At 53.1% G+C, this 21,021-nt stretch overlaps 1 protein-coding gene across 5 annotated transcripts in view; it reads left to right on the top strand.

The window, feature by feature from the left end:
- Positions 1-21,021, top strand: part of C6H1orf167 (chromosome 6 C1orf167 homolog) — a 185,829-nt gene that overhangs the window by 101,046 nt on the left and 63,762 nt on the right. For all 5 annotated transcript variants that reach the window (XM_068238753.1, XM_068238751.1, XM_068238752.1 and 2 more), the window contains exons 6-7: positions 3,247-3,455; positions 14,598-14,742. In XM_068238753.1, coding sequence (XP_068094854.1) covers positions 3,247-3,455; positions 14,598-14,742 — 354 coding nt within the window. The remainder of the gene's footprint in view (positions 1-3,246; positions 3,456-14,597; positions 14,743-21,021) is intronic.

Raw genomic sequence — 21,021 nt, 5'->3', positions numbered from 1 at the left:
GAGGAGAGATACTGAGAGGGAGCAGAGAGCTTAGATAGTATTGCAGTCCCACATCACACAGAGGCTACTTGCCTGTAATCGGACTCCTGTCCCTGTCAGTCTCTCACACAAGTCAGAAAGTAGCCATCCTGGAGTCTAGGAACAGTCAAAAACTTTTCACCCTGTGTAATTCCTTATCAAGCTGCCCACATGCAGTCTTTACAATGGTGAGAGAGCAGGCAGAGTTTTTTCTATGGATTCTGCATAAGGCAAGCCTCCTCAGCCAGCCTAGTGCTTCACATTGCCTTATACAAGAAAAACCTCAATGCACCAGGCACTGTACCAGCAGCCTGGAGGAAATCTCCCCCCTCTGCCCCTGGCTAGTGTTGGGCGAACAGTGTTCGCCACTGTTCGGGTTCTGCAGAACATCACCCTGTTCGGGTGATGTTCGAGTTCGGCCGAACACCTAGTGGTGTTCGGCCAAACTGTTCGGGGTTCGCCGAACTACTGAATGCATGGCCGAACAGGGCCCCTGTTCGGCCGAACAGGGCCCTGTTCGGCCGAATACTGCCCCCCATGGGGTCGCAGGCATAAGGGGGGAGCATGCCCCGATCGCGGGGGGGTCGGAAATTCCCCCCACCCCCTCCGCTAGCGCTCCCCCCTCTGCCCGCTTCCCCATACAAAAAGTTTGAAACAAGTTCAATAGTACCTGGGCTGGTGGCACTGGCTGGCAGTGGAGTGAGGAGGAGGAGGAGTCCGAGTAGCAGAGTGACGTTGAGGCCGGGCAGCGGGCGGTTCAGCGCTAGTACCCTTGTGGTACTTCCGCCCTTTCTCTGACCTCACGTCCTCTGCATACGAGGGTACGCATCACGCGTACCCTCGTATGCGTCATCACGCAGAGGACGTGAGGTCAGAGAAAGGGCGGAAGTACCACAAGGTACTAGCGCTGAACCGCCCGCTGCCCGGCCTCAACGTCACTCTGCTACTCGGACTCCTCCTCCTCCTCACTCCACTGCCAGCCAGTGCCACCAGCCCAGGTACTATTGAACTTGTTTCAAACTTTTTGTATGGGGAAGCGGGCAGAGGGGGGAGCGCTAGCGGAGGGGGTGGGGGGAATTTCCGACCCCCCCCCGCGACCGGGGCATGCTCCCCCCTTATGCCTGCGACCCCATGGGGCCCCCAAAATGGGCATGTTCGGGGGTCCCATTGACTCCCATTGAGTTCGGCGTTCGGGCCGAACATGCCGAACATCTGGCCCATGTTCGGCCTGTTCGGCCCGAACCCGAACATCCAGGTGTTCGCCCAACACTACCCCTGGCCAGTCCGTTCTGGAATGCCTTGTACCTGCTTCCCCGAAAGACAGCATCCTCCTCTGCTGATTTGTTTTCTTGGTCATAAGTAGGGGTGGGACAGGAGTGAACAGACACACTCCTAGATCCCGAGATAACAACTAATTAGGGAACGTCATACAAAGTGTTATAGACAAAAGTTTTGTAGACTCCTTATGAGAGGCTGAGCAGCAGATGCTTTCATTAGAACTTTTTATCTCCGCCAGTGTTGCCAACCTTTCACGTTATTTTTTACTGACAAATACCTAAAAATGTACTGACAAAAGATTTTTTTTTACTGGTAAAATCGGCGCGCCGAAAAAATGGGCGTGGCCACGCAACAGAATGTGGGTGTGGTCATGGGTGGGGCCAAATATACATGATTTTAATATTGCTGTGAAAGGTCTGCCAGGGAAGTTTGAGCTCTGCCATAGTGTTTCCCCCCCTTCCCCCAAAATACATGTACCGGTAATCTTACAGCATTTCACCAAAAATCCACGGAATCTGGCAGAGGTTCTTCCAAAATACAGATAATATGGCAGCAGTTCCCCAAAATACATTTAATCTGACAGCAGTGGTTCCCCAAAAATAGGTAGCCCCAGGTCTATAGCTGTCCCCAGAATAGGTGGCCAGGGGTATAGATGTCCCCAGAACAGGTAGCCAGGGGGAGAGATGTCCCCTGAACAGGTAGCCAGGGGTATATGTGCCCAGTATATGTAGGCAGGGGTACAGGGCCGGTTCTAGACTGGCACATATGAGGGGGCAGTCAAATGGGTAGGGGGCAACATGTTCGAGGAAATTTGCGGCGACTAAAGTGGGCATGGCAAGTAAATGCACATAATGAGAGATAGCGTTTCACCAGTAAATGCACGTAATGACAGACAGCTTTTCACCAGTAAATGCACATAAGAGACCGCCTTTCACCAGTAAATGCTCGTAATGACAGACAGCTTTTCACCAGTGAATGCACGTAATGAGAGACAGCTTTTCACCAGTAAATGCACGTAATGAGAGACAGCTTTTCACCAGTAAATGCACGTAATGAGAGACAGCTTTTCACCAGTAAATGCACATAAGAGACAGCTTTTCACCAGTAAATGCACATAATAAGAGACAGCTTTTCACCAGTAGATGCACATAAGAGACAGCTTTCACCAGTAAATGCACATAAGAGACAGCTTTTCACCAGTAAATGCACATAATGGCAAACAGCCAGTGTCCTCAGTATATGTAGTCAGCAGATATATGTGCCCAGTATATGTAGCCAGAGGTATATGCCCCCAGTATATGTAGGCAGGGGTATATATGCCCAGTATATGTAGGCAGGGTTATATGTGCCCAGTATATGTAGGCAGGGTTATATGTTCCCAGTATATGTAGCCAGGGTTATATGTGCCCAGTATATGTAGCCAGGGTTATATGTGCCCAGTATATGTAGCCAGGGGTATATGTGCCCAGTATATGTAGCCAGGGTTATATGTGCCCAGTATATGTAGCCAGGGTTATATGTGCCCAGTATATGTAGCCAGAGGTATATGTGCCCAGTAAATGTAGCCAGGGTTATATGTGCTCAGTAGATGTAGCCAGGGTTATATGTCCCCAGTATATGTAGCCAGGGTTATATGTGCCCAGTATATGTAGCCAGGGTTATATGTCCCCAGTATATGTAGCCAGGGTTATATGTCCCCAGTAGATGTAGCCAGGGTTATATGTCCCCAGTATATGTAGCCAGGGTTATATGTGCCCAGTATATGTAGCCAGAGGTATATGTGCCCAGTAGATGTAGCCAGAGGTATATGTGCCCAGTAGATGTAGCCAGGGGTTATATGTCCCCAGTATATGTAGCCAGGGTTATATGTGCCCAGTAGATGTAGCCAGAGTTATATGTGCCCAGTATATCTCTGTGGAGATGACGTTGTGTCCTTTGTGTTCCTCACAGAACGTTCTCCTTCTGGATGTCCCGCACAAGGCAAGCTATAGACGTGGCCCGAGCAGCAGAGGGGCGGGGCCTCAGGAAGAAGGGCCAATGGCTGTTTGCGATTTGGAAGAGGCGGCTTTTTCAGAGGAGAGAAGTGGACATGAGGGTCAGGCGCAGGAAGCTCGCCATTATACACGTCATCCTCATTAACTGGGATGCCTACTGCCAGAGTAAGCCAACTGATCATACTGCCACCTACTGATCATACTGCCACCTACTGATCGTACTGCCACATACTGATCATACTGCCAGAGTAAGCCGCCTACTGATCATACTACTACCTGCTGATCATACTGCCACCTACTGATCATACTGCCAGACTGAGACACCTACTGGTCATACTGCCATTTATCGTACTGCCAGAGTAAGACACCTACTGATCATACTGCTACCTACTGATCATACTTCTACCTACTGATCATACTGCCAGACTGAGACACCTACTGTTTATACTGCCACCTACTTATCATACTGCCAGCGTAAGACACCTACTGATCATCTACAGAAGAACCTTTCCATGTTTAGAATTTACTGATGTCTGCATCATTGCTGGAAAGATTTCCCCCTATTTCCTGTCTCCGAGACACTACAGAAAGTGGGAGGAGCTCTCTCCTAGAAACAGGAAGTTACACTTATCACCATAGCTTTATCACCACTTCCTGTTTCTGAGATATAAAATGTGGTCAGTCTGTGTCTTGTTGGTAGGTATCCCCGGGACAGGAAGTCAGGAGTAATCCATGCCTTCAGAAGCCTTCAATATCTCTGGACACCTCTAGAAGCCTCCAGTATCTTCAGACAGCTCTAGAATAGCGATGTCACGAAATTTTCAGTTCACAAATGCGAATTTGCCACAAATGTTCGTGAACCGGGTGAACCGCCTTAGACTTCAGTGGGCAGGTGAATTCTAAGACCTAGAGGAACTGTTTCTGGCCACAAAAGTGATATAAAAGTTGTTTTAAGGGGTCTAACACCTGGAGGGGGGCACGCCGGAGGGGGGTCCATGGCAAAAGTTCCACCAAAAATTACGTAGTTGATGCAGAGTCATGCTTTAATCTCTAAAGGGCAGAAATCACATTACATTCTTACATTTGTGGAATAAAGTACTTTAAAATGCCCAGCGTGCGTCCATCAGGTAGTGTAAGGGTTAAGCCCAATTTACATTGACAGACGAAACGCCACATTTACCGCCCCGCAAACAGCTACAAAGAGCTTTAGTGATAATGTCAGGTGAGTGAATTATTGTTTTTACTAGTTGACACCTCCAGGACGTAAATGTTAGTCCTCTCGGCAGCAATCTTTGTGTAGTGGTGACGGTCGGCATGCTTGTGCGCACGTTCGCAGGAGAGCCGGTGATCACAGTATTTTAGCCCCAATGATCGGGTTGAGGTAGTTCAGTGATGTTGTGCACTGCCCATATCAGCGGAGGATGAGGATGAGGATGGGGAGCACTGCCCATATCAGCGGAGGATGAGGATGAGGATGGTGCGGTAAGGTTCCTAGCAGAAGCGGTAGAGGATGGGGAGCGCTGCCCATATCAGCGGAGGATGAGGATGAGGATGGGGAGCACTGCCCATATCAGCGGAGGATGAGGATGAGGATGGGGAGCACTGCCCATATCAGCGGAGGATGAGGATGAGGATGGGGAGCACTGCCCATATCAGCGGAGGATGAGGATGAGGATGGTGCGGTAAGGTTCCTAGCAGAAGCGGTAGAGGATGGGGAGCGCTGCCCATATCAGCGGAGGATGAGGATGGTGCGGCAAGGTTCCTAGCAGAAGCGGTAGAGGATGGGGAGCGCTGCCCATATCAGCGGAGGATGAGGATGGTGCGGCAAGGTTCCTAGCAGAAGCGGTAGAGGATGGGGAGCACTGCCCATATCAGCGGAGGATGAGGATGAGGATGGGGAGCACTGCCCATATCAGCGGAGGATGAGGATGAGGATGGGGAGCGCTGCCCATATCAGCGGAGGATGAGGATGAGGATGGTGCGGCAAGGTTCCTAGCAGAAGCGGTAGAGGATGGGGAGCTCTGCCCATATCAGCGGAGGATGAGGATGAGGATGGGGAGCACTGCCCATATCAGCGGAGGATGAGGATGAGGATGGTGCTGTAAGGTTCCTAGCAGAAGCGGTAGAGGATGGGGAGCGCTGCCCATATCAGCGGAGGATGAGGATGGTGCGGTAAGGTTCCTAGCAGAAGCGGTAGAGGATGGGGAGCGCTGCCCATATCAGCGGAGGATGAGGATGAGGATGGGGAGCGCTGCCCATATCAGCGGAGGATGAGGATGGTGCGGCAAGGTTCCTAGCAGAAGCGGTAGAGGATGGGGAGCGCTGCCCATATCAGCGGAGGATGAGGATGAGGATGGGGAGCACTGCCCATATCAGCGGAGGATGAGGATGAGGATGGGGAGCGCTGCCCATATCAGCGGAGGATGAGGATGAGGATGGTGCGGCAAGGTTCCTAGCAGAAGCGGTAGAGGATGGGGAGCTCTGCCCATATCAGCGGAGGATGAGGATGAGGATGGTGCGGTAAGGTTCCTAGCAGAAGCGGTAGAGGATGGGGAGCGCTGCCCATATCAGCGGAGGATGAGGATGAGGATGGGGAGCACTGCCCATATCAGCGGAGGATGAGGATGAGGATGGTGCAGCAAGGTTCCTAGCAGAAGCGGTAGAGGATGGGGAGCGCTGCCCATATCAGCGGAGGATGAGGATGAGGATGGGGAGCACTGCCCATATCAGCGGAGGATGAGGATAAGGATGGTGCGGCAAGGTTCCTAGCAGAAGCGGTAGAGGATGGGGAGCACTGCCCATATCAGCGGAGGATGAGGATGAGGATGGGGAGCACTGCCCATATCAGCGGAGGATGAGGATGAGGATGGGGAGCACTGCCCATATCAGCGGAGGATGAGGATGGTGCAAGGTTCCTAGCAGAAGCGGTAGAGGATGGGGAGCGCTGCCCATATCAGCGGAGGATGAGGATGAGGATGGGGAGCGCTGCCCATATCAGCGGAGGATGAGGATGGTGCGGCAAGGTTCCTAGCAGAAGCGGTAGAGGATGGGGAGCGCTGCCCATATCAGCGGAGGATGAGGATGAGGATGGGGAGCGCTGCCCATAGCAGCGGAGGATGAGGATGAGGATGGGGAGCGCTGCCCATAGCAGCGGAGGATGAGGATGGTGCGGCAAGGTTCCTAGCAGAAGCGGTAGAGGATGGGGAGCGCTGCCCATATCAGCGGAGGATGAGGATGAGGATGGGGAGCACTGCCCATATCAGCGGAGGATGAGGATGGTGCGGTAAGGTTCCTAGCAGAAGCGGTAGAGGATGGGGAGCGCTGCCCATATCAGCGGAGGATGAGGATGAGGATGGTGCAGCAAGGTTCCTAGCAGAAGCGGTAGAGGATGGGGAGCGCTGCCCATATCAGCGGAGGATGAGGATGAGGATGGGGAGCGCTGCCCATATCAGCGGAGGATGAGGATGAGGATGGTGCGGTAAGGTTCCTAGCAGAAGCGGTAGAGGATGGGGAGCGCTGCCCATATCAGCGGAGGATGAGGATGAGGATGGTGCGGTAAGGTTCCTAGCAGAAGCGGTAGAGGATGGGGAGCGCTGCCCATATCAGCGGAGGATGAGGATGAGGATGGGGAGCACTGCCCATATCAGCGGAGGATGAGGATGAGGATGGTGCAGCAAGGTTCCTAGCAGAAGCGGTAGAGGATGGGGAGCGCTGCCCATATCAGCGGAGGATGAGGATGAGGATGGGGAGCACTGCCCATATCAGCGGAGGATGAGGATAAGGATGGTGCGGCAAGGTTCCTAGCAGAAGCGGTAGAGGATGGGGAGCACTGCCCATATCAGCGGAGGATGAGGATGAGGATGGGGAGCACTGCCCATATCAGCGGAGGATGAGGATGAGGATGGGGAGCACTGCCCATATCAGCGGAGGATGAGGATGGTGCAAGGTTCCTAGCAGAAGCGGTAGAGGATGGGGAGCGCTGCCCATATCAGCGGAGGATGAGGATGAGGATGGGGAGCGCTGCCCATATCAGCGGAGGATGAGGATGGTGCGGCAAGGTTCCTAGCAGAAGCGGTAGAGGATGGGGAGCACTGCCCATATCAGCAGAGGATGAGGATGAGGATGGGGAGCGCTGCCCATATCAGCGGAGGATGAGGATGAGGATGGGGAGCGCTGCCCATATCAGCGGAGGATGAGGATGGTGCAGCAAGGTTCCTAGCAGAAGCGGTAGAAGATGGGGAGCGCTGCCCATATCAGCGGAGGATGAGGATGGGGAGCACTGCCCATATCAGCAGAGGATGAGGATGAGGATGGGGAGCGCTGCCCATATCAGCGGAGGATGAGGATGGTGCAAGGTTCCTAGCAGAAGCGGTAGAGGATGGGGAGCGCTGCCCATATCAGCGGAGGATGAGGATGAGGATGGGGAGCGCTGCCCATATCAGCGGAGGATGAGGATGGTGCGGCAAGGTTCCTAGCAGAAGCGGTAGAGGATGGGGAGCGCTGCCCATATCAGCGGAGGATGAGGATGAGGATGGTGCGGTAAGGTTCCTAGCAGAAGCGGTAGAAGATGGGGAGCGCTGCCCATATCAGCGGAGGATGAGGATGAGGATGGGGAGCGCTGCCCATATCAGCGGAGGATGAGGATAAGGATGGTGCGGCAAGGTTCCTAGCAGAAGCGGTAGAGGATGGGGAGCGCTGCCCATAGCAGCGGAGGATGAGGATGAGGATGGGGAGCGCTGCCCATAGCAGCGGAGGATGAGGATGGTGCGGCAAGGTTCCTAGCAGAAGCGGTAGAGGATGGGGAGCACTGCCCATATCAGCGGAGGATGAGGATGAGGATGGGGAGCACTGCCCATATCAGCGGAGGATGAGGATGAGGATGGGGAGCACTGCCCATATCAGCGGAGGATGAGGATGGTGCAAGGTTCCTAGCAGAAGCGGTAGAGGATGGGGAGCGCTGCCCATATCAGCGGAGGATGAGGATGAGGATGGTGCGGTAAGGTTCCTAGCAGAAGCGGTAGAGGATGGGGAGCGCTGCCCATATCAGCGGAGGATAAGGATGGTGCGGCAAGGTTCCTAGCAGAAGCGGTAGAAGATGGGGAGCTCTGCTGTGTAAGCAAGTCAACTACTTCTGTGGCCTCTGACCACTGGGCAATATACTAGGGCCACAGGAAATCACAACAGCACGACCCCTATGACCCCTGTAGTGTGGCCTGCCCCTCCCTGTCATGTTTCTTTTTTTACAATATTACAATATAAAAAAAAACTCTGCCAGGGAGGAACTGATTGTCACTTCACAGAGGTCAGGGGACAGGTTTATACTATGCGCAACCATCACCTCAAAGTATAGTCCCTGCCAGTGAGACCTTATGCAGGGCAGTAGTGGATATTCGGTGCCAGTAGTGGTGGTGAAGGATTGTTGGGTTATGGTCAGTGCACTACTGGGACCAGCAGACCTGTCTCCAACAGTTAACTTGTGCACTGGACACCAAGAACAGCAATACAATAGCAAGAAAAACAATGTATCAGCCCTAAAAAGGGCTAGCAGCTGTTCAGAACAATGGTGGAAGCAGCAATAATCTGCACTGATTACACAGAACCCAGGCCTATCTAACACCCTGTCAGCAGCACAATCTCCCTGATCTGCCTAGCACAGAAGCCAAACACAGACTGCAGAATGGCTTCTGTTCTGGCTTTCTGATAGGTGGGGGGTGGTCCAGTTGGGAGGGATAGCTGATTGGCTGCCATGTGTCTGCTGACTCTGAGGTGGGGGGTCAAAGTTTGGATCCTTTATAATGTATGGGGGGTGGATTCAACACGCCATAGGTTCGCGAACAGACACAAATGTGAACAGCTGATGTTCGCCAGGAATTGCATGCTGACGAACAGTTCGGACCATTTCTACTCTAGAAGCCTTCAATATCTCAAGACAGTAAGACACCTCTAAAAGGCTCCAATATCTCCAGACACCTCTAGAAGCCTCCAGTACCTCCAGAAACTTCTAGGAGCCTTCAGTATAGTCTGACACCTCTAGAAGCCTCCAATATCTCCAGACAGCTTTAGAAGCCTCCAGTATCTTCAAACACCTCTAGAAGCTTCCAGTATCTCCAGACACCTCTAGAAGCTTCCAGTATCTCCAGACACCTCTAAAAGCTTCCAGTATCTCCAGACACATCTAGAAGCTTCCAGTATCTCCAGACACATCTAGAAGCTCCCAGTATCTCCAGACACCTCTAGAAGCTTCCAGTATCTCCAGACACATCTAGAAGCTTCCAGTATCTCCAGACACATCTAGAAGCTTCCAGTATCTCCAGACACATCTAGAAGCTTCCAGTTTCTCCAGACACATCTAGAAGCTTCCAGTATCTCCAGACACATCTAAGCTTCCAGTATCTCCAGACACATCTAGAAGCTTCCAGTATCTCCAGACACATCTAGAAGCTTCCAGTATCTCCAGACACATCTAGAAGCTTCCAGTATCTCCAGACACCTCTAGAAGACTCCAGTATCTTCAGACAGTTCTAGAGGCCTTTAATATCTCCAGCCACCCTTTAGAAGCCTCCAGTATCTTCAGACACCTCTAGAAACTTCCAGTATCTCCAGACACCTCTAGAAGCTTCCAGTATCTCCAGACACCTCTAGAAGACTCCAGTATCTGCAGTTCTAGAGCCCTCATTCAGCTCACCCTGCACCCAACTCACTGGCCGCAGTATAACACATACGCCTCTAGAGGCCTCCAATATCTCCAGAGAGCTCTAGAAGCCTCCAAGATCTCCGGAGAGCTCTAAAAGCCTCCAATATCTCCAGAGAGCTCTAGAGGCCTCAAAAATCTTCTGTCGCTCTAAAAAGCCTCCAATATCTCCAGAGAGCTCCAGAGGCCTTCAATATCTCCAGAGAGCTCTAGAAGCCTCCAATATCTTCAGAGACCTCTACAGGCCTCTAATATCTTCAGTCAGCCCTAAAAAGCCTTCAATATCTCCAGCCAGCTCTAGAGGCCTCCATTATCTCCAGTGAGCTCTAGAGGCCTTCAATATCTCCAGTCACCTCTAGAAGTCCTCAATATCTTCAGACACTTCTAGAAGCCTCCAATATCTTCAGACACCACTAGAAGCCTCCAATATCTTCAGACACCTCTAGAAGTCCTCAATATCTTCAGACACTTCTAGAAGCCTCCAATATCTTCAGACACCACTAGAAGCCTCCAATATCTTCAGACACCACTAGAAGCCTCCAATATCTTCAGACACTTCTAGAAGCCAAGGGTCCAGCCCAGCAACGCTTTAATGTCCACATGCCGGTTTGGATAGATTAAATGAACAGTATGTAGCATATGGAGACCTCTGGGTAATTGCAAGGAAATGTGCATTAGTCTGTTTACTGACTTAGAAGAGTTTTTAGACCTCACTTCATGGACTGGGATTTTAAATTGAGGTTCTCCAAGACAAAATATAATCCTGAGCCTGGCCTATATTAAAGGAATACTATTAAACTATAGCAATTTGTGGCAACAGTCTAAGGCCTCGTTCACATCTGCTGCGCTGAAAAACGTGTTAAAGCGCATGGTAAAAAACGCATGCGCTTGTGCGCGCTTTAGTCCGCGTTTCTGTGCGTTGCGCTGCGCTTCTTTAAAGCACGTTTTGCTTACTGTAGCAGCAGCAGTTGTCAATAAAACTTTGTTTTTGTATGTAAATGTATTTTTTTCTCCAATTAGGGGTAAAAAACGCATGCGCTTCTATGCGCTAAAAAAGCGGACCCATTCACTTGCATTGCTGTGCGCTTTCCAGCTCAACGCACAGAAATGCATGCAACACTACGTTTCTGTAACGCTGCTCAGCGCAGCGCATAGATGTGAACCAGCTACATTTAGTTACGTGGAAAAATCAATACCTTGCTGAACGCACAGGGCAGTGTGCTGTGAAAAGCGCACAGAAACGGCCCTGATGTGAACGAGGCCTTAATGATTGTATTAGCATGTGTAAGGATGGGCAGGGTAAATATTATTGCTGTGTGTAGTGATTTTATTTTTAATGACCCTATAGGCAGCGTCCCCTTATCAAGCTGATGGCGACAGAGAAGTGGATTATCTCATTATGAGAGGGGGGTTCCGCGTTCCTACTGACATGCTGTAGTACTACCTGCTTCCTCACATCACAGCGGCCGGGGAGCACATGACCTGCCGCAATTAGTTACTCTGAGGAGCGAGAGACTACCGCTCTCCCTCCTATTCTGCCCCGCAATAACCTTTATTCTTCCCAATCTTCAAATGATCTCTAATGCCGGCAGCCTCTGTGGAAAGCTCTCTACAGAGACTGCCAGCGGCTGCGCCCGTCCCCATCTTCGTGATTACTGCCCTCCTCTGGCTCTCTTGTTTGTTTGTTTGCATAGCAACAGCAAACATTCAGTGTCGCAGCGGCTCTTCTGAGCCGAAGGTGGGGACTGGCGCAGCCGCTGGCAGTCTCTGTGGAGCAGAGGCGTATCTAGGGAAACCAGCACCTAGGGCAAATGCTGAAATACACCCCTGGGGAAGGTGGCGCGCCCTCCAAATATTTAGTTTTGGTTGAGTTGCTTGTGTCCAAGTTGAGGTGAAGCATGGATTGTAAGAATGGAGTATTGCAATAGGTTAGCCTATACATAGCCCACAAATAACAGGCAGCTTGTCTGCCCAAAAGATGTAACCAGGCAGCAGAATGTCCCCCAGATAAAAACTAGAATCTGTATGGAGAACATCAAGGATGCTAGAGAGCAGCGCCCCCAGTAAGTGGCGCCCATGGAACATGCCATGTCTGCACCCCTGTAGATACGCCTCTGCTGTGGAGAGCTTTCCACAGAAGGCTGCCGGCATTAGAGATCATTTGAAGATTGGGAATAATAAAGGTTATTGCGGGGCAGAATAGGAGGGAGAGCGGTAGTCTCTCGCTCCTCAGAGTAACTAATTGCGGCAGGTCATGTGCTCCCCGGCCGCTGTGATGTGAGGAAGCAGGTAGTACTACAGCATGTCAGTAGGAACGCGGAACCCCCCTCTCATAATGAGATAATCCACTTCTCTGTCGCCATCAGCTTGATAAGGGGACGCTGCCTATAGGGTCATTAAAAATAAATGACTACACACAGCAATAATATTTACCCTGCCCATCCTTACACATGCTAATACAATCATTTAGACTGTTGCCACAAATTGCTATAGTTTAAAGAGAATCTGTACTGTAAAATTCTTACAGTAAAAAGCATACCATTCTATTCATTATGTTCTGGGCCCCTCTGTGCTGTTTCTGCCACTCCCTGCTGCAATCCTGGCTTGTAATTGCTAGTTTTAGGCAGTGTTTACAAACAAAAGACATGGCTGCTAACCAGCCTGTGATAGGCTGAGAGAAGTTCAGTCTGTGACTCACACAGAGCTTGCAGGGGGCGTGGAGAGGGTGTGTATAACTTCTATCCTATCACAAGCAGACCAGCACATTTCAGCCTGAGTGCCTGAGCCCGACAGATGACAGAGGAAAGAAGATTAGATCATATAACAGAGATAATACAGCCACTGTGCAACTAGGAAAGGCTGCAGTAAGACAGAGCACATTAGAACAGGTATAGGAACTTATAGGATAGAAGAAATAAGGCTTACATTTTGTTACAGAGTCTCTTTAATAGTATTCCTTTCATAGAATTGCTCTCTGACTAAATTAGTCAGAGAGTTCAGAGCAGCTCTTTTGCATAGATAAATGAAGTTTCTTAACTCTTCCTTTACTGGAAACAATATGAGACTCTTTTCTATGCTACTAATGTTGTATTTCTTAGCTGTACTGCACACACAACGCATTATTTCATACGTTTATTTTCACTTCATATTCCCCTAAAAACCCCTCAGTGGTCGAGTGGTTAATGCTTGTGATGCCTGTACATATTGTACTTTATAGGAAGAGGTTCTGGGGGGTGTAAAAATAAACAAAAAGTGTCACTTACCTTTGGCTTCTACCGGCCCCCAGCAGCTAGTAAGTCCCACGCCGTCACTGAAGCGTTCGCCGCCGCCGGTGACCTGCTAATTATTTGTCTAACTAGATGAATAGTACTGCGGCTCCGCGGGCGTGGCCACGCACTTCCTCCTCGCTCCTGCTCGCGTCATTGGGAGCGTACTGCGCAGCCACAGTATAATTACACTTCATACCGCGCCTGCGCAGTAAGCTCCCGATGATGCACGTGGGAGCGAGGACGCTATTCATCAGATGAATAATTAGCAGGGCGGCGGTGAATGGCGGAGGCTTCAGTGACGTCGTGGGACTTAATAACTGCAGGGGGCCGGCAGAAGCCCCAGGTAAGTGATGCTTTTTGTTTATTTTTACACCCCACAGAACTCCTGTAAACCAATCTCCTTGGACGTTACTAAAGAGCCTTTCAGCATTCAAGTTTGCATGCAAATGCAGCATCCCCCTCCCCCCCACCGTGTCACATGACCAGTATGTCCTACTGGCAGGGGCAACAACCTGGCCTGCTCAGCCCTAGAAACCATTGGCTGCTCTCTCCACTGCTGGGACTGTCCCTATAAATGAATGAAGATCAAGTGTGCCCCCCAGCAGCCATCCCTGAGATTACGCACTGCTAGCACTACAATCCTATTGTCCTCATCATCAGATTTCTAGAGGCATTTCAGGTTTATAGTCAGGTGCTTCAGATCTTGTAGGGATGGGGTTACTGAGGGGCTCTGTGGGGGTTTATGTTGGGTTGCGGGGGAAGGGGGGTGCTGAGGGGCTATATGGGGGTTCTGCTGGGTTTGGGGGGGATGGGGTTACTGAGGGGCTCTATGGGGGTTATGCTGGGTTGGGGGGTTACTGAGGGGCTCTGTGGGGGTTATACTGGGTGGGGGGGTTACTGAGGGGCTCTATGGGGTAATGCTGTGTTGCGGGGGGGGGGATTATTGAGGGGGTCTGTGGGGGTTATACTGGGTGGGGGGGTGCTGAGGGGCTATATGGGGGTTCTGCTGGGTTTGGGGGGATGAGATTACTGAGGGGCTCTATGGGGGTTATGCTGGGTGGGGAGGTTACTGAGGGGCTCTATGGGGTAATGCTGGGTTGCGGGGGGGGGGATTATTGAGGGGGTCTGTGGGGGTTATACTGGGTGGGGGGGTTACTGAGGGGCTCTATGGGCGTTATGATGGGTTTAGAGGGAGGAGGCGGAGTTTCGAGGGCGGTTGAGGTTCTATCTTCATCCACTTTTAGCACTTGCTTGAAGGCCTGGTAGTATTTTAGGTCGCACAATATGTCATGAAGCCCCCTGCATTCATGGAAGGAGCTCACCCAGGTTATTCTCTCTGTTTGTCAGGGAAGAGGCGTCTGTGCAGCGAGCTGTCTCTCTGGAATCTGAATCATGCTGAGCAGCTGAAGCAACAATCGGTGAAGATCTGGAGGGGTCACGTCTGGAGAAGACAGCAGGCCAGACTCTTCTGGAGGAATCTTGTCCTTGGCAGGTACAATGCCGCCGCCTTCTGTTTGGGCTAAATCCTCCTTCTCTCCTGCTCATTGCATAACATGCTTTATTCTATAAACAGCTAAACATACAAACAATTCAGCATAACTACACATAACTATAATCTTAACATCACCAAATAGAACAAAACCTAACAAAGAACAGCAAAGCACAACTGACTGCACCTGCCCCACAACATCCAGGAAGGATTCAGTCCAGATCCTCTGTCTTTTATCCCCTCAGCTCCTGCTTTACCTGACCACTTAGAAGCAGGTCCTTCCTCCACCCAGCTGTTATAGTTGCATGGACCCCTGAGGTTCCAGCGTGGCGTCTGCACTAGCCGCTGGAGGCGGAGCCCTCATGTCACCCGGAAAGCCTGATCAACACAACTTAACCTGAGAGGGGCGTGGCACTTGCTTCACCTGTCCAATCCCCTCTTCACTGGTTGGAGGGTAGGCATGGCCATTACAACTTCTGATAACCCTCACACATTGGTTGGCACGGAACAGTACAGTATTGAGAGGGAGTTCTAAGGTGTGGCAGGGGGCATTGTGGGAAAGGTTGGGAGTTCTGGGGTGTGGCAGGGGGCATTGTGGGAAAGGTTGGGAGTTCTGGGGTGTGGCAGGGGGCATTGTGGGAAAGGGTGGGAGTTCTGGGGTGTGGCAGGGGGCATTGTGGGAAAGGGTGGGAGTTCTGGGGTGTGGCAGGGGGCATTGTAAGAAAGGTTGGGAGTTCTGGGGTGTGGCAGGGGGCATTTTGGGAAAGAGTGGTTGTTGTGAGGCACCAAGTACTCAGTACCCTCCAAAAATGTTTGCCTGATGAAGCAGGATTTTGACCCGTGAAACGTGTTGCAACTTTGGAGCTTTTAATAAAAAGTTACTTTATACTGTGACGTCCCATTGTCCATTCTTTCTTTCTACGAGGGAGGTGAGTCCACCAACTTCCCCCTTTTACACAGTTTTTAATCGATTTTACTTTACTTGGCGCCTCTGTGTTACTGCTTTACACATTTGTAATACAAGTCACTGCATACCTGTTCAGGGTACCTGTGTGTGTGTGTGTGACAGGCAGCTGCACATTTGTAATACCAGTCACTGCATACCTGTTCACTGCACCTGTGTGACCGCACACTGTTATATATACCAGTCTGTGCATATCTGTTCACTGCACCTGTGTAACCGCACATTGTTGTACCAGCAGTCACTGCATACCTGTTCATGGACCTGTGTAATCACACATTGTTGTACCAGCAGTCACTGCATACCTGTTCACTGCACCTGTTTAACCGTACATTGTATTAATCAAGTCAGTGCATACCTTTCACTTCATCCCCCCCAATATGGACAAAACAAGAGGCAGAGCCAGAGGCAGGCCACCTGGCAGGTCTGTTCGAGGTTGCGCTGTCGTGATTTTTTGTGGCCCTTGACCAAAGTACAGTGTTCAGAAGAAGGCACGTGCCATCAACCCCCAATATTGTCAGGACGTAGTTGACTATTTAACAAGGAACACCTCATCTTTCTTAGCTTCCGCACGGAAGTGTGACATATCTTCCTCCTCCTGCTCCGATTCTGGCACCCCACTTAACACTCCGTTGGCAGCCATCACCAAAGTGCCATCACCCCAGGGCTCAGCGGTGTGAAGATTTTTTTGTGTGTCTGCCTCAGATGAGAGCAATGCCATCTGTACTCTCTGCCACCGAAAATTGAGCCGTGGAATGACCAAGACCCACGTAGGGACAACTACCTTAAGAAGGCACATGATTACAAAGCACAAACTGCAATGGGATGACCACCTGAGGAAAAGCAGCACACAAAAGCAAAGCCACACACCGCAGTGGAAGATACCAGGACGCAATTATTTCTCAAAAAAGGCGATACCCAAACTGTACCATGATGTTGAAAGGCAAGTGGTGACATCTCTGGCACACAGCATTGGGTCAAGGGTCCATCTGACCACGGATGTCTGGTCTGCAAAGTACGGTCAGGCCTGCCCAAAGACTAAGTCAGTCCCCACACACAGCATCTCTGCCTGCAGGCCGCTTGACTGCCTTCTCCGCCACCACCAACAGGGTCCAGGACTCCAGGCAGATTCCTGAATTTTTCTATAATAATTTTTCTGGTGCGTGTACATGCCTGCCTAATTTTTCTGGCTGCACTGCAGCTGCAACAATAAAACAAAAGGCATGTACATGTGTCAATTCCCCTTCGTGATCGTTACCTTGCCGCAGTGAAGGGGCTTGCGTATCACAATGAAGCAATGACCGCCAGCTATATGAGTGTGTCGGGGGGGGGGGGAACACACCAAAGATAAGGTCGTTGCTTCATTGTGGTCAGACCAAATTTGATCAGCTGGACAGTCACTGTTGTTCTGTCATTCAGCTACCACAGCCCGGCGACCATATGGGCTAGAAATCCGCCATGGCCTGCACTCTCGCCACGGTGCGCACCAGTCCAGCACGGCCATCACTACACAGACAGCTGTGTGCGGTGCGTTACACAGTGAGTTTGGTGTGTCAGTGTGAAGCAGAACTCTAATTACACTCCCTGATTGATGTATACACATGCAAGATGTTTGAAAGCACGTTAGGCCTGCAATTTAGCATTCAATGTGATTTCTGCCCTTAAAACGCTGCTTTGCGTCAGAGATCGGAGCCACGCTGCCTGCATATTCAGTATGCCTGGTGCCGGCAGCGTGGCTGAAGACAGAGACCGGAGCCACGCTGCCCGCATCTTCTGTATGCCTGGTCCTGGCAGCATGGCTGAAGACGGAGACCGGAGCCACGCTGCCTGCATCTTCTGTATGCCTGGTGCCGGCAGCACAGGCAGCGTGGCTGAAGACGGAGACCAGAGCCACGCTGCCTGCATCTTCTATATGCCTGGTCCTGGCAGCATGGCTGAAGACGGAGACCGGAGCCACGCTGCCCGCATCTTCTGTATGCCTGGTCCTGGCAGCATGGCTGAAGACGGAGACCGGAGCCACGCTGCCTGCATCTTCTGTATGCCTGGTGCCGGCAGCACAGGCAGCGTGGCTGAAGACGGAGACCAGAGCCACGCTGCCTGCATCTTCTGTATGCCTGGTCCTGGCAGCATGGCTGAAGACGGAGACCGGAGCCACGCTGCCCGCATCTTCTGTATGCCTGGTCCTGGCAGCATGGCTGAAGACGGAGACCGGAGCCACGCTGCCTGCATCTTCTGTATGCCTGGTGCCGGCAGCACAGGCAGCGTGGCTGAAGACGGAGACCAGAGCCACGCTGCCTGCATCTTCTGTATGCCTGGTCCTGGCAGCATGGCTGAAGACGGAGACCGGAGCCACGCTGCCTGCATCTTCTGTATGCCTGGTCCTGGCAGCGTGGCTGAAGACGGAGACCGGAGCCACGCTGCCTGCATCTTCTGTATGCCTGGTGCCGGCAGCACAGGCAGCGTGGCTGAAGACGGAGACCAGAGCCACGCTGCCTGCATCTTCTGTATGCCTGGTCCTGGCAGCGTGGCTGAAGACAGAGACCGGAGCCACGCTGCCTGCATCTTCTGTGTGCCTGGTCCCGGCAGCGTGGCTGAAGACGGACACCGGAGCCACGCTGCCTGCATCTTCTGTATGCCTGGTGCCGGCAGCACAGGCAGCGTGGCTGAAGACGGAGACCAGAGCCACGCTGCCTGCATCTTCTGTATGCCTGGTGCCGGCAGCACAGGCAGCGTGGCTGAAGACGGAGACCAGAGCCACGCTGCCTGCATCTTCTGTATGCCTGGTGCCGGCAGCACAGGCAGCGTGGCTGAAGACGGAGACCAGAGCCACGCTGCCTGCATCTTCTGTATGCCTGGTCCTGGCAGCATGGCTGAAGATGGAGACCAGAGCCACGCTGCCCCCATCTTCTGTATGCCTGGTCCTGGCAGCATGGCTGAAGACGGAGACCGGAGCCACGCTGCCTGCATCTTCTGTATGCCTGGTGCCGGCAGCACAGGCAGCGTGGCTGAAGACGGAGACCAGAGCCACGCTGCCTGCATCTTCTGTATGCCTGGTCCTGGCAGCGTGGCTGAAGACGGAGACCGGAGCCACGCTGCCTGCATCTTCTGTATGCCTGGTCCTGGCAGCGTGGCTGAAGACGGAGACCGGAGCCACGCTGCCTGCATCTTCTGTATGCCTGGTGCCGGCAGCGTGGCTGAAGACGGAGACCGGAGCCACGCTGCCTGCATCTTCTGTATGCCTGGTCCTGGCAGCGTGGCTGAAGACGGAGACCGGAGCCACGCTGCCTGCATCTTCTGTATGCCTGGCCCTGGCAGCGTGGCTGAAGACGGAGACCGGAGCCACGCTGCCTGCATCTTCTGTATGCCTGGTCCTGGCAGCGTGGCTGAAGACGGAGACCGGAGCCACGCTGCCTGCATCTTCTGTATGCCTGGCCCTGGCAGCGTGGCTGAAGACGGAGACCGGAGCCACGCTGCCTGCATCTTCTGTATGCCTGGTCCTGGCAGCGTGGCTGAAGACGGAGACCAGAGCCACGCTGCCTGCATCTTCTGTATGCCTGGTCCTAGCAGCGTGGCTGAAGACGGACACCGGAGCCACACTGCCTGCATCTTCTGTATGCCTGGTGCTGGCAGCGTGTCTGAAGACGGACACCGGAGCCACGCTGCCTGCATCTTCTGTATGCCTGGTCCTAGCAGCGTGGCTGAAGACGGACACCGGAGCCACACTGCCTGCATCTTCTGTATGCCTGGTCCTGGCAGCGTGGCTGAAGACGGAGACCGGAGCCACGCTGCCTGCATCTTCTGTATGCCTGGCCCTGGCAGCGTGGCTGAAGACGGAGACTGGAGCCACGCTGCCTGCATCTTCTGTATGCCTGGTCCTGGCAGCATGGCTGAAGACGGAGACCGGAGCCACGCTGCCTGCATCTTCTGTATGCCTGGCCCTGGCAGCGTGGCTGAAGACGGAGACCGGAGCCACACTGCCTGCATCTTCTGTATGCCTGGTCCTGGCAGCGTGGCTGAAGACGGAGACTGGAGCCACGCTGCCTGCATCTTCTGTATGCCTGGTCCTGGCAGCGTGGCTGAAGACGGAGACCGGAGCCACGCTGCCTGCATCTTCTGTGTGCCTGGTCCCGGCAGCGTGGCTGAAGACGGACACCGGAGCCACGCTGCCTGCATCTTCTGTATGCCTGGTGCCGGCAGCACAGGCAGCGTGGCTGAAGACGGAGACCAGAGCCACGCTGCCTGCATCTTCTGTATGCCTGGTGCCGGCAGCACAGGCAGCGTGGCTGAAGACGGAGACCAGAGCCACGCTGCCTGCATCTTCTGTATGCCTGGTGCCGGCAGCACAGGCAGCGTGGCTGAAGACGGAGACCAGAGCCACGCTGCCTGCATCTTCTGTATGCCTGGTCCTGGCAGCATGGCTGAAGACGGAGACCGGAGCCACGCTGCCTGCATCTTCTGTATGCCTGGTGCCGGCAGCACAGGCAGCGTGGCTGAAGACGGAGACCAGAGCCACGCTGCCTGCATCTTCTGTATGCCTGGTCCTGGCAGCGTGGCTGAAGACGGAGACCGGAGCCACGCTGCCTGCATCTTCTGTATGCCTGGTCCTGGCAGCGTGGCTGAAGACGGAGACCGGAGCCACGCTGCCTGCATCTTCTGTATGCCTGGTGCCGGCAGCGTGGCTGAAGACGGAGACCGGAGCCACGCTGCCTGCATCTTCTGTATGCCTGGTCCTGGCAGCGTGGCTGAAGACGGAGACCGGAGCCACGCTGCCTGCATCTTCTGTATGCCTGGCCCTGGCAGCGTGGCTGAAGACGGAGACCGGAGCCACGCTGCCTGCATCTTCTGTATGCCTGGTCCTGGCAGCGTGGCTGAAGACGGAGACCGGAGCCACGCTGCCTGCATCTTCTGTATGCCTGGCCCTGGCAGCGTGGCTGAAGACGGAGACCGGAGCCACGCTGCCTGCATCTTCTGTATGCCTGGTCCTGGCAGCGTGGCTGAAGACGGAGACCAGAGCCACGCTGCCTGCATCTTCTGTATGCCTGGTCCTAGCAGCGTGGCTGAAGACGGACACCGGAGCCACACTGCCTGCATCTTCTGTATGCCTGGTGCTGGCAGCGTGTCTGAAGACGGACACCGGAGCCACGCTGCCTGCATCTTCTGTATGCCTGGTCCTAGCAGCGTGGCTGAAGACGGAGACCAGAGCCACGCTGCCTGCATCTTCTGTATGCCTGGTCCTAGCAGCGTGGCTGAAGACGGACACCGGAGCCACACTGCCTGCATCTTCTGTATGCCTGGTCCTGGCAGCGTGGCTGAAGACGGAG

The sequence above is a fragment of the Hyperolius riggenbachi genome, chromosome 6 (assembly GCF_040937935.1).
Source record: "Hyperolius riggenbachi isolate aHypRig1 chromosome 6, aHypRig1.pri, whole genome shotgun sequence".
Taxonomy (NCBI): Eukaryota; Metazoa; Chordata; class Amphibia; order Anura; family Hyperoliidae; genus Hyperolius; species Hyperolius riggenbachi.
Note: the sequence above shows the minus strand (reverse complement) of the source record. Positions and strands in the feature narration are given on the sequence as shown.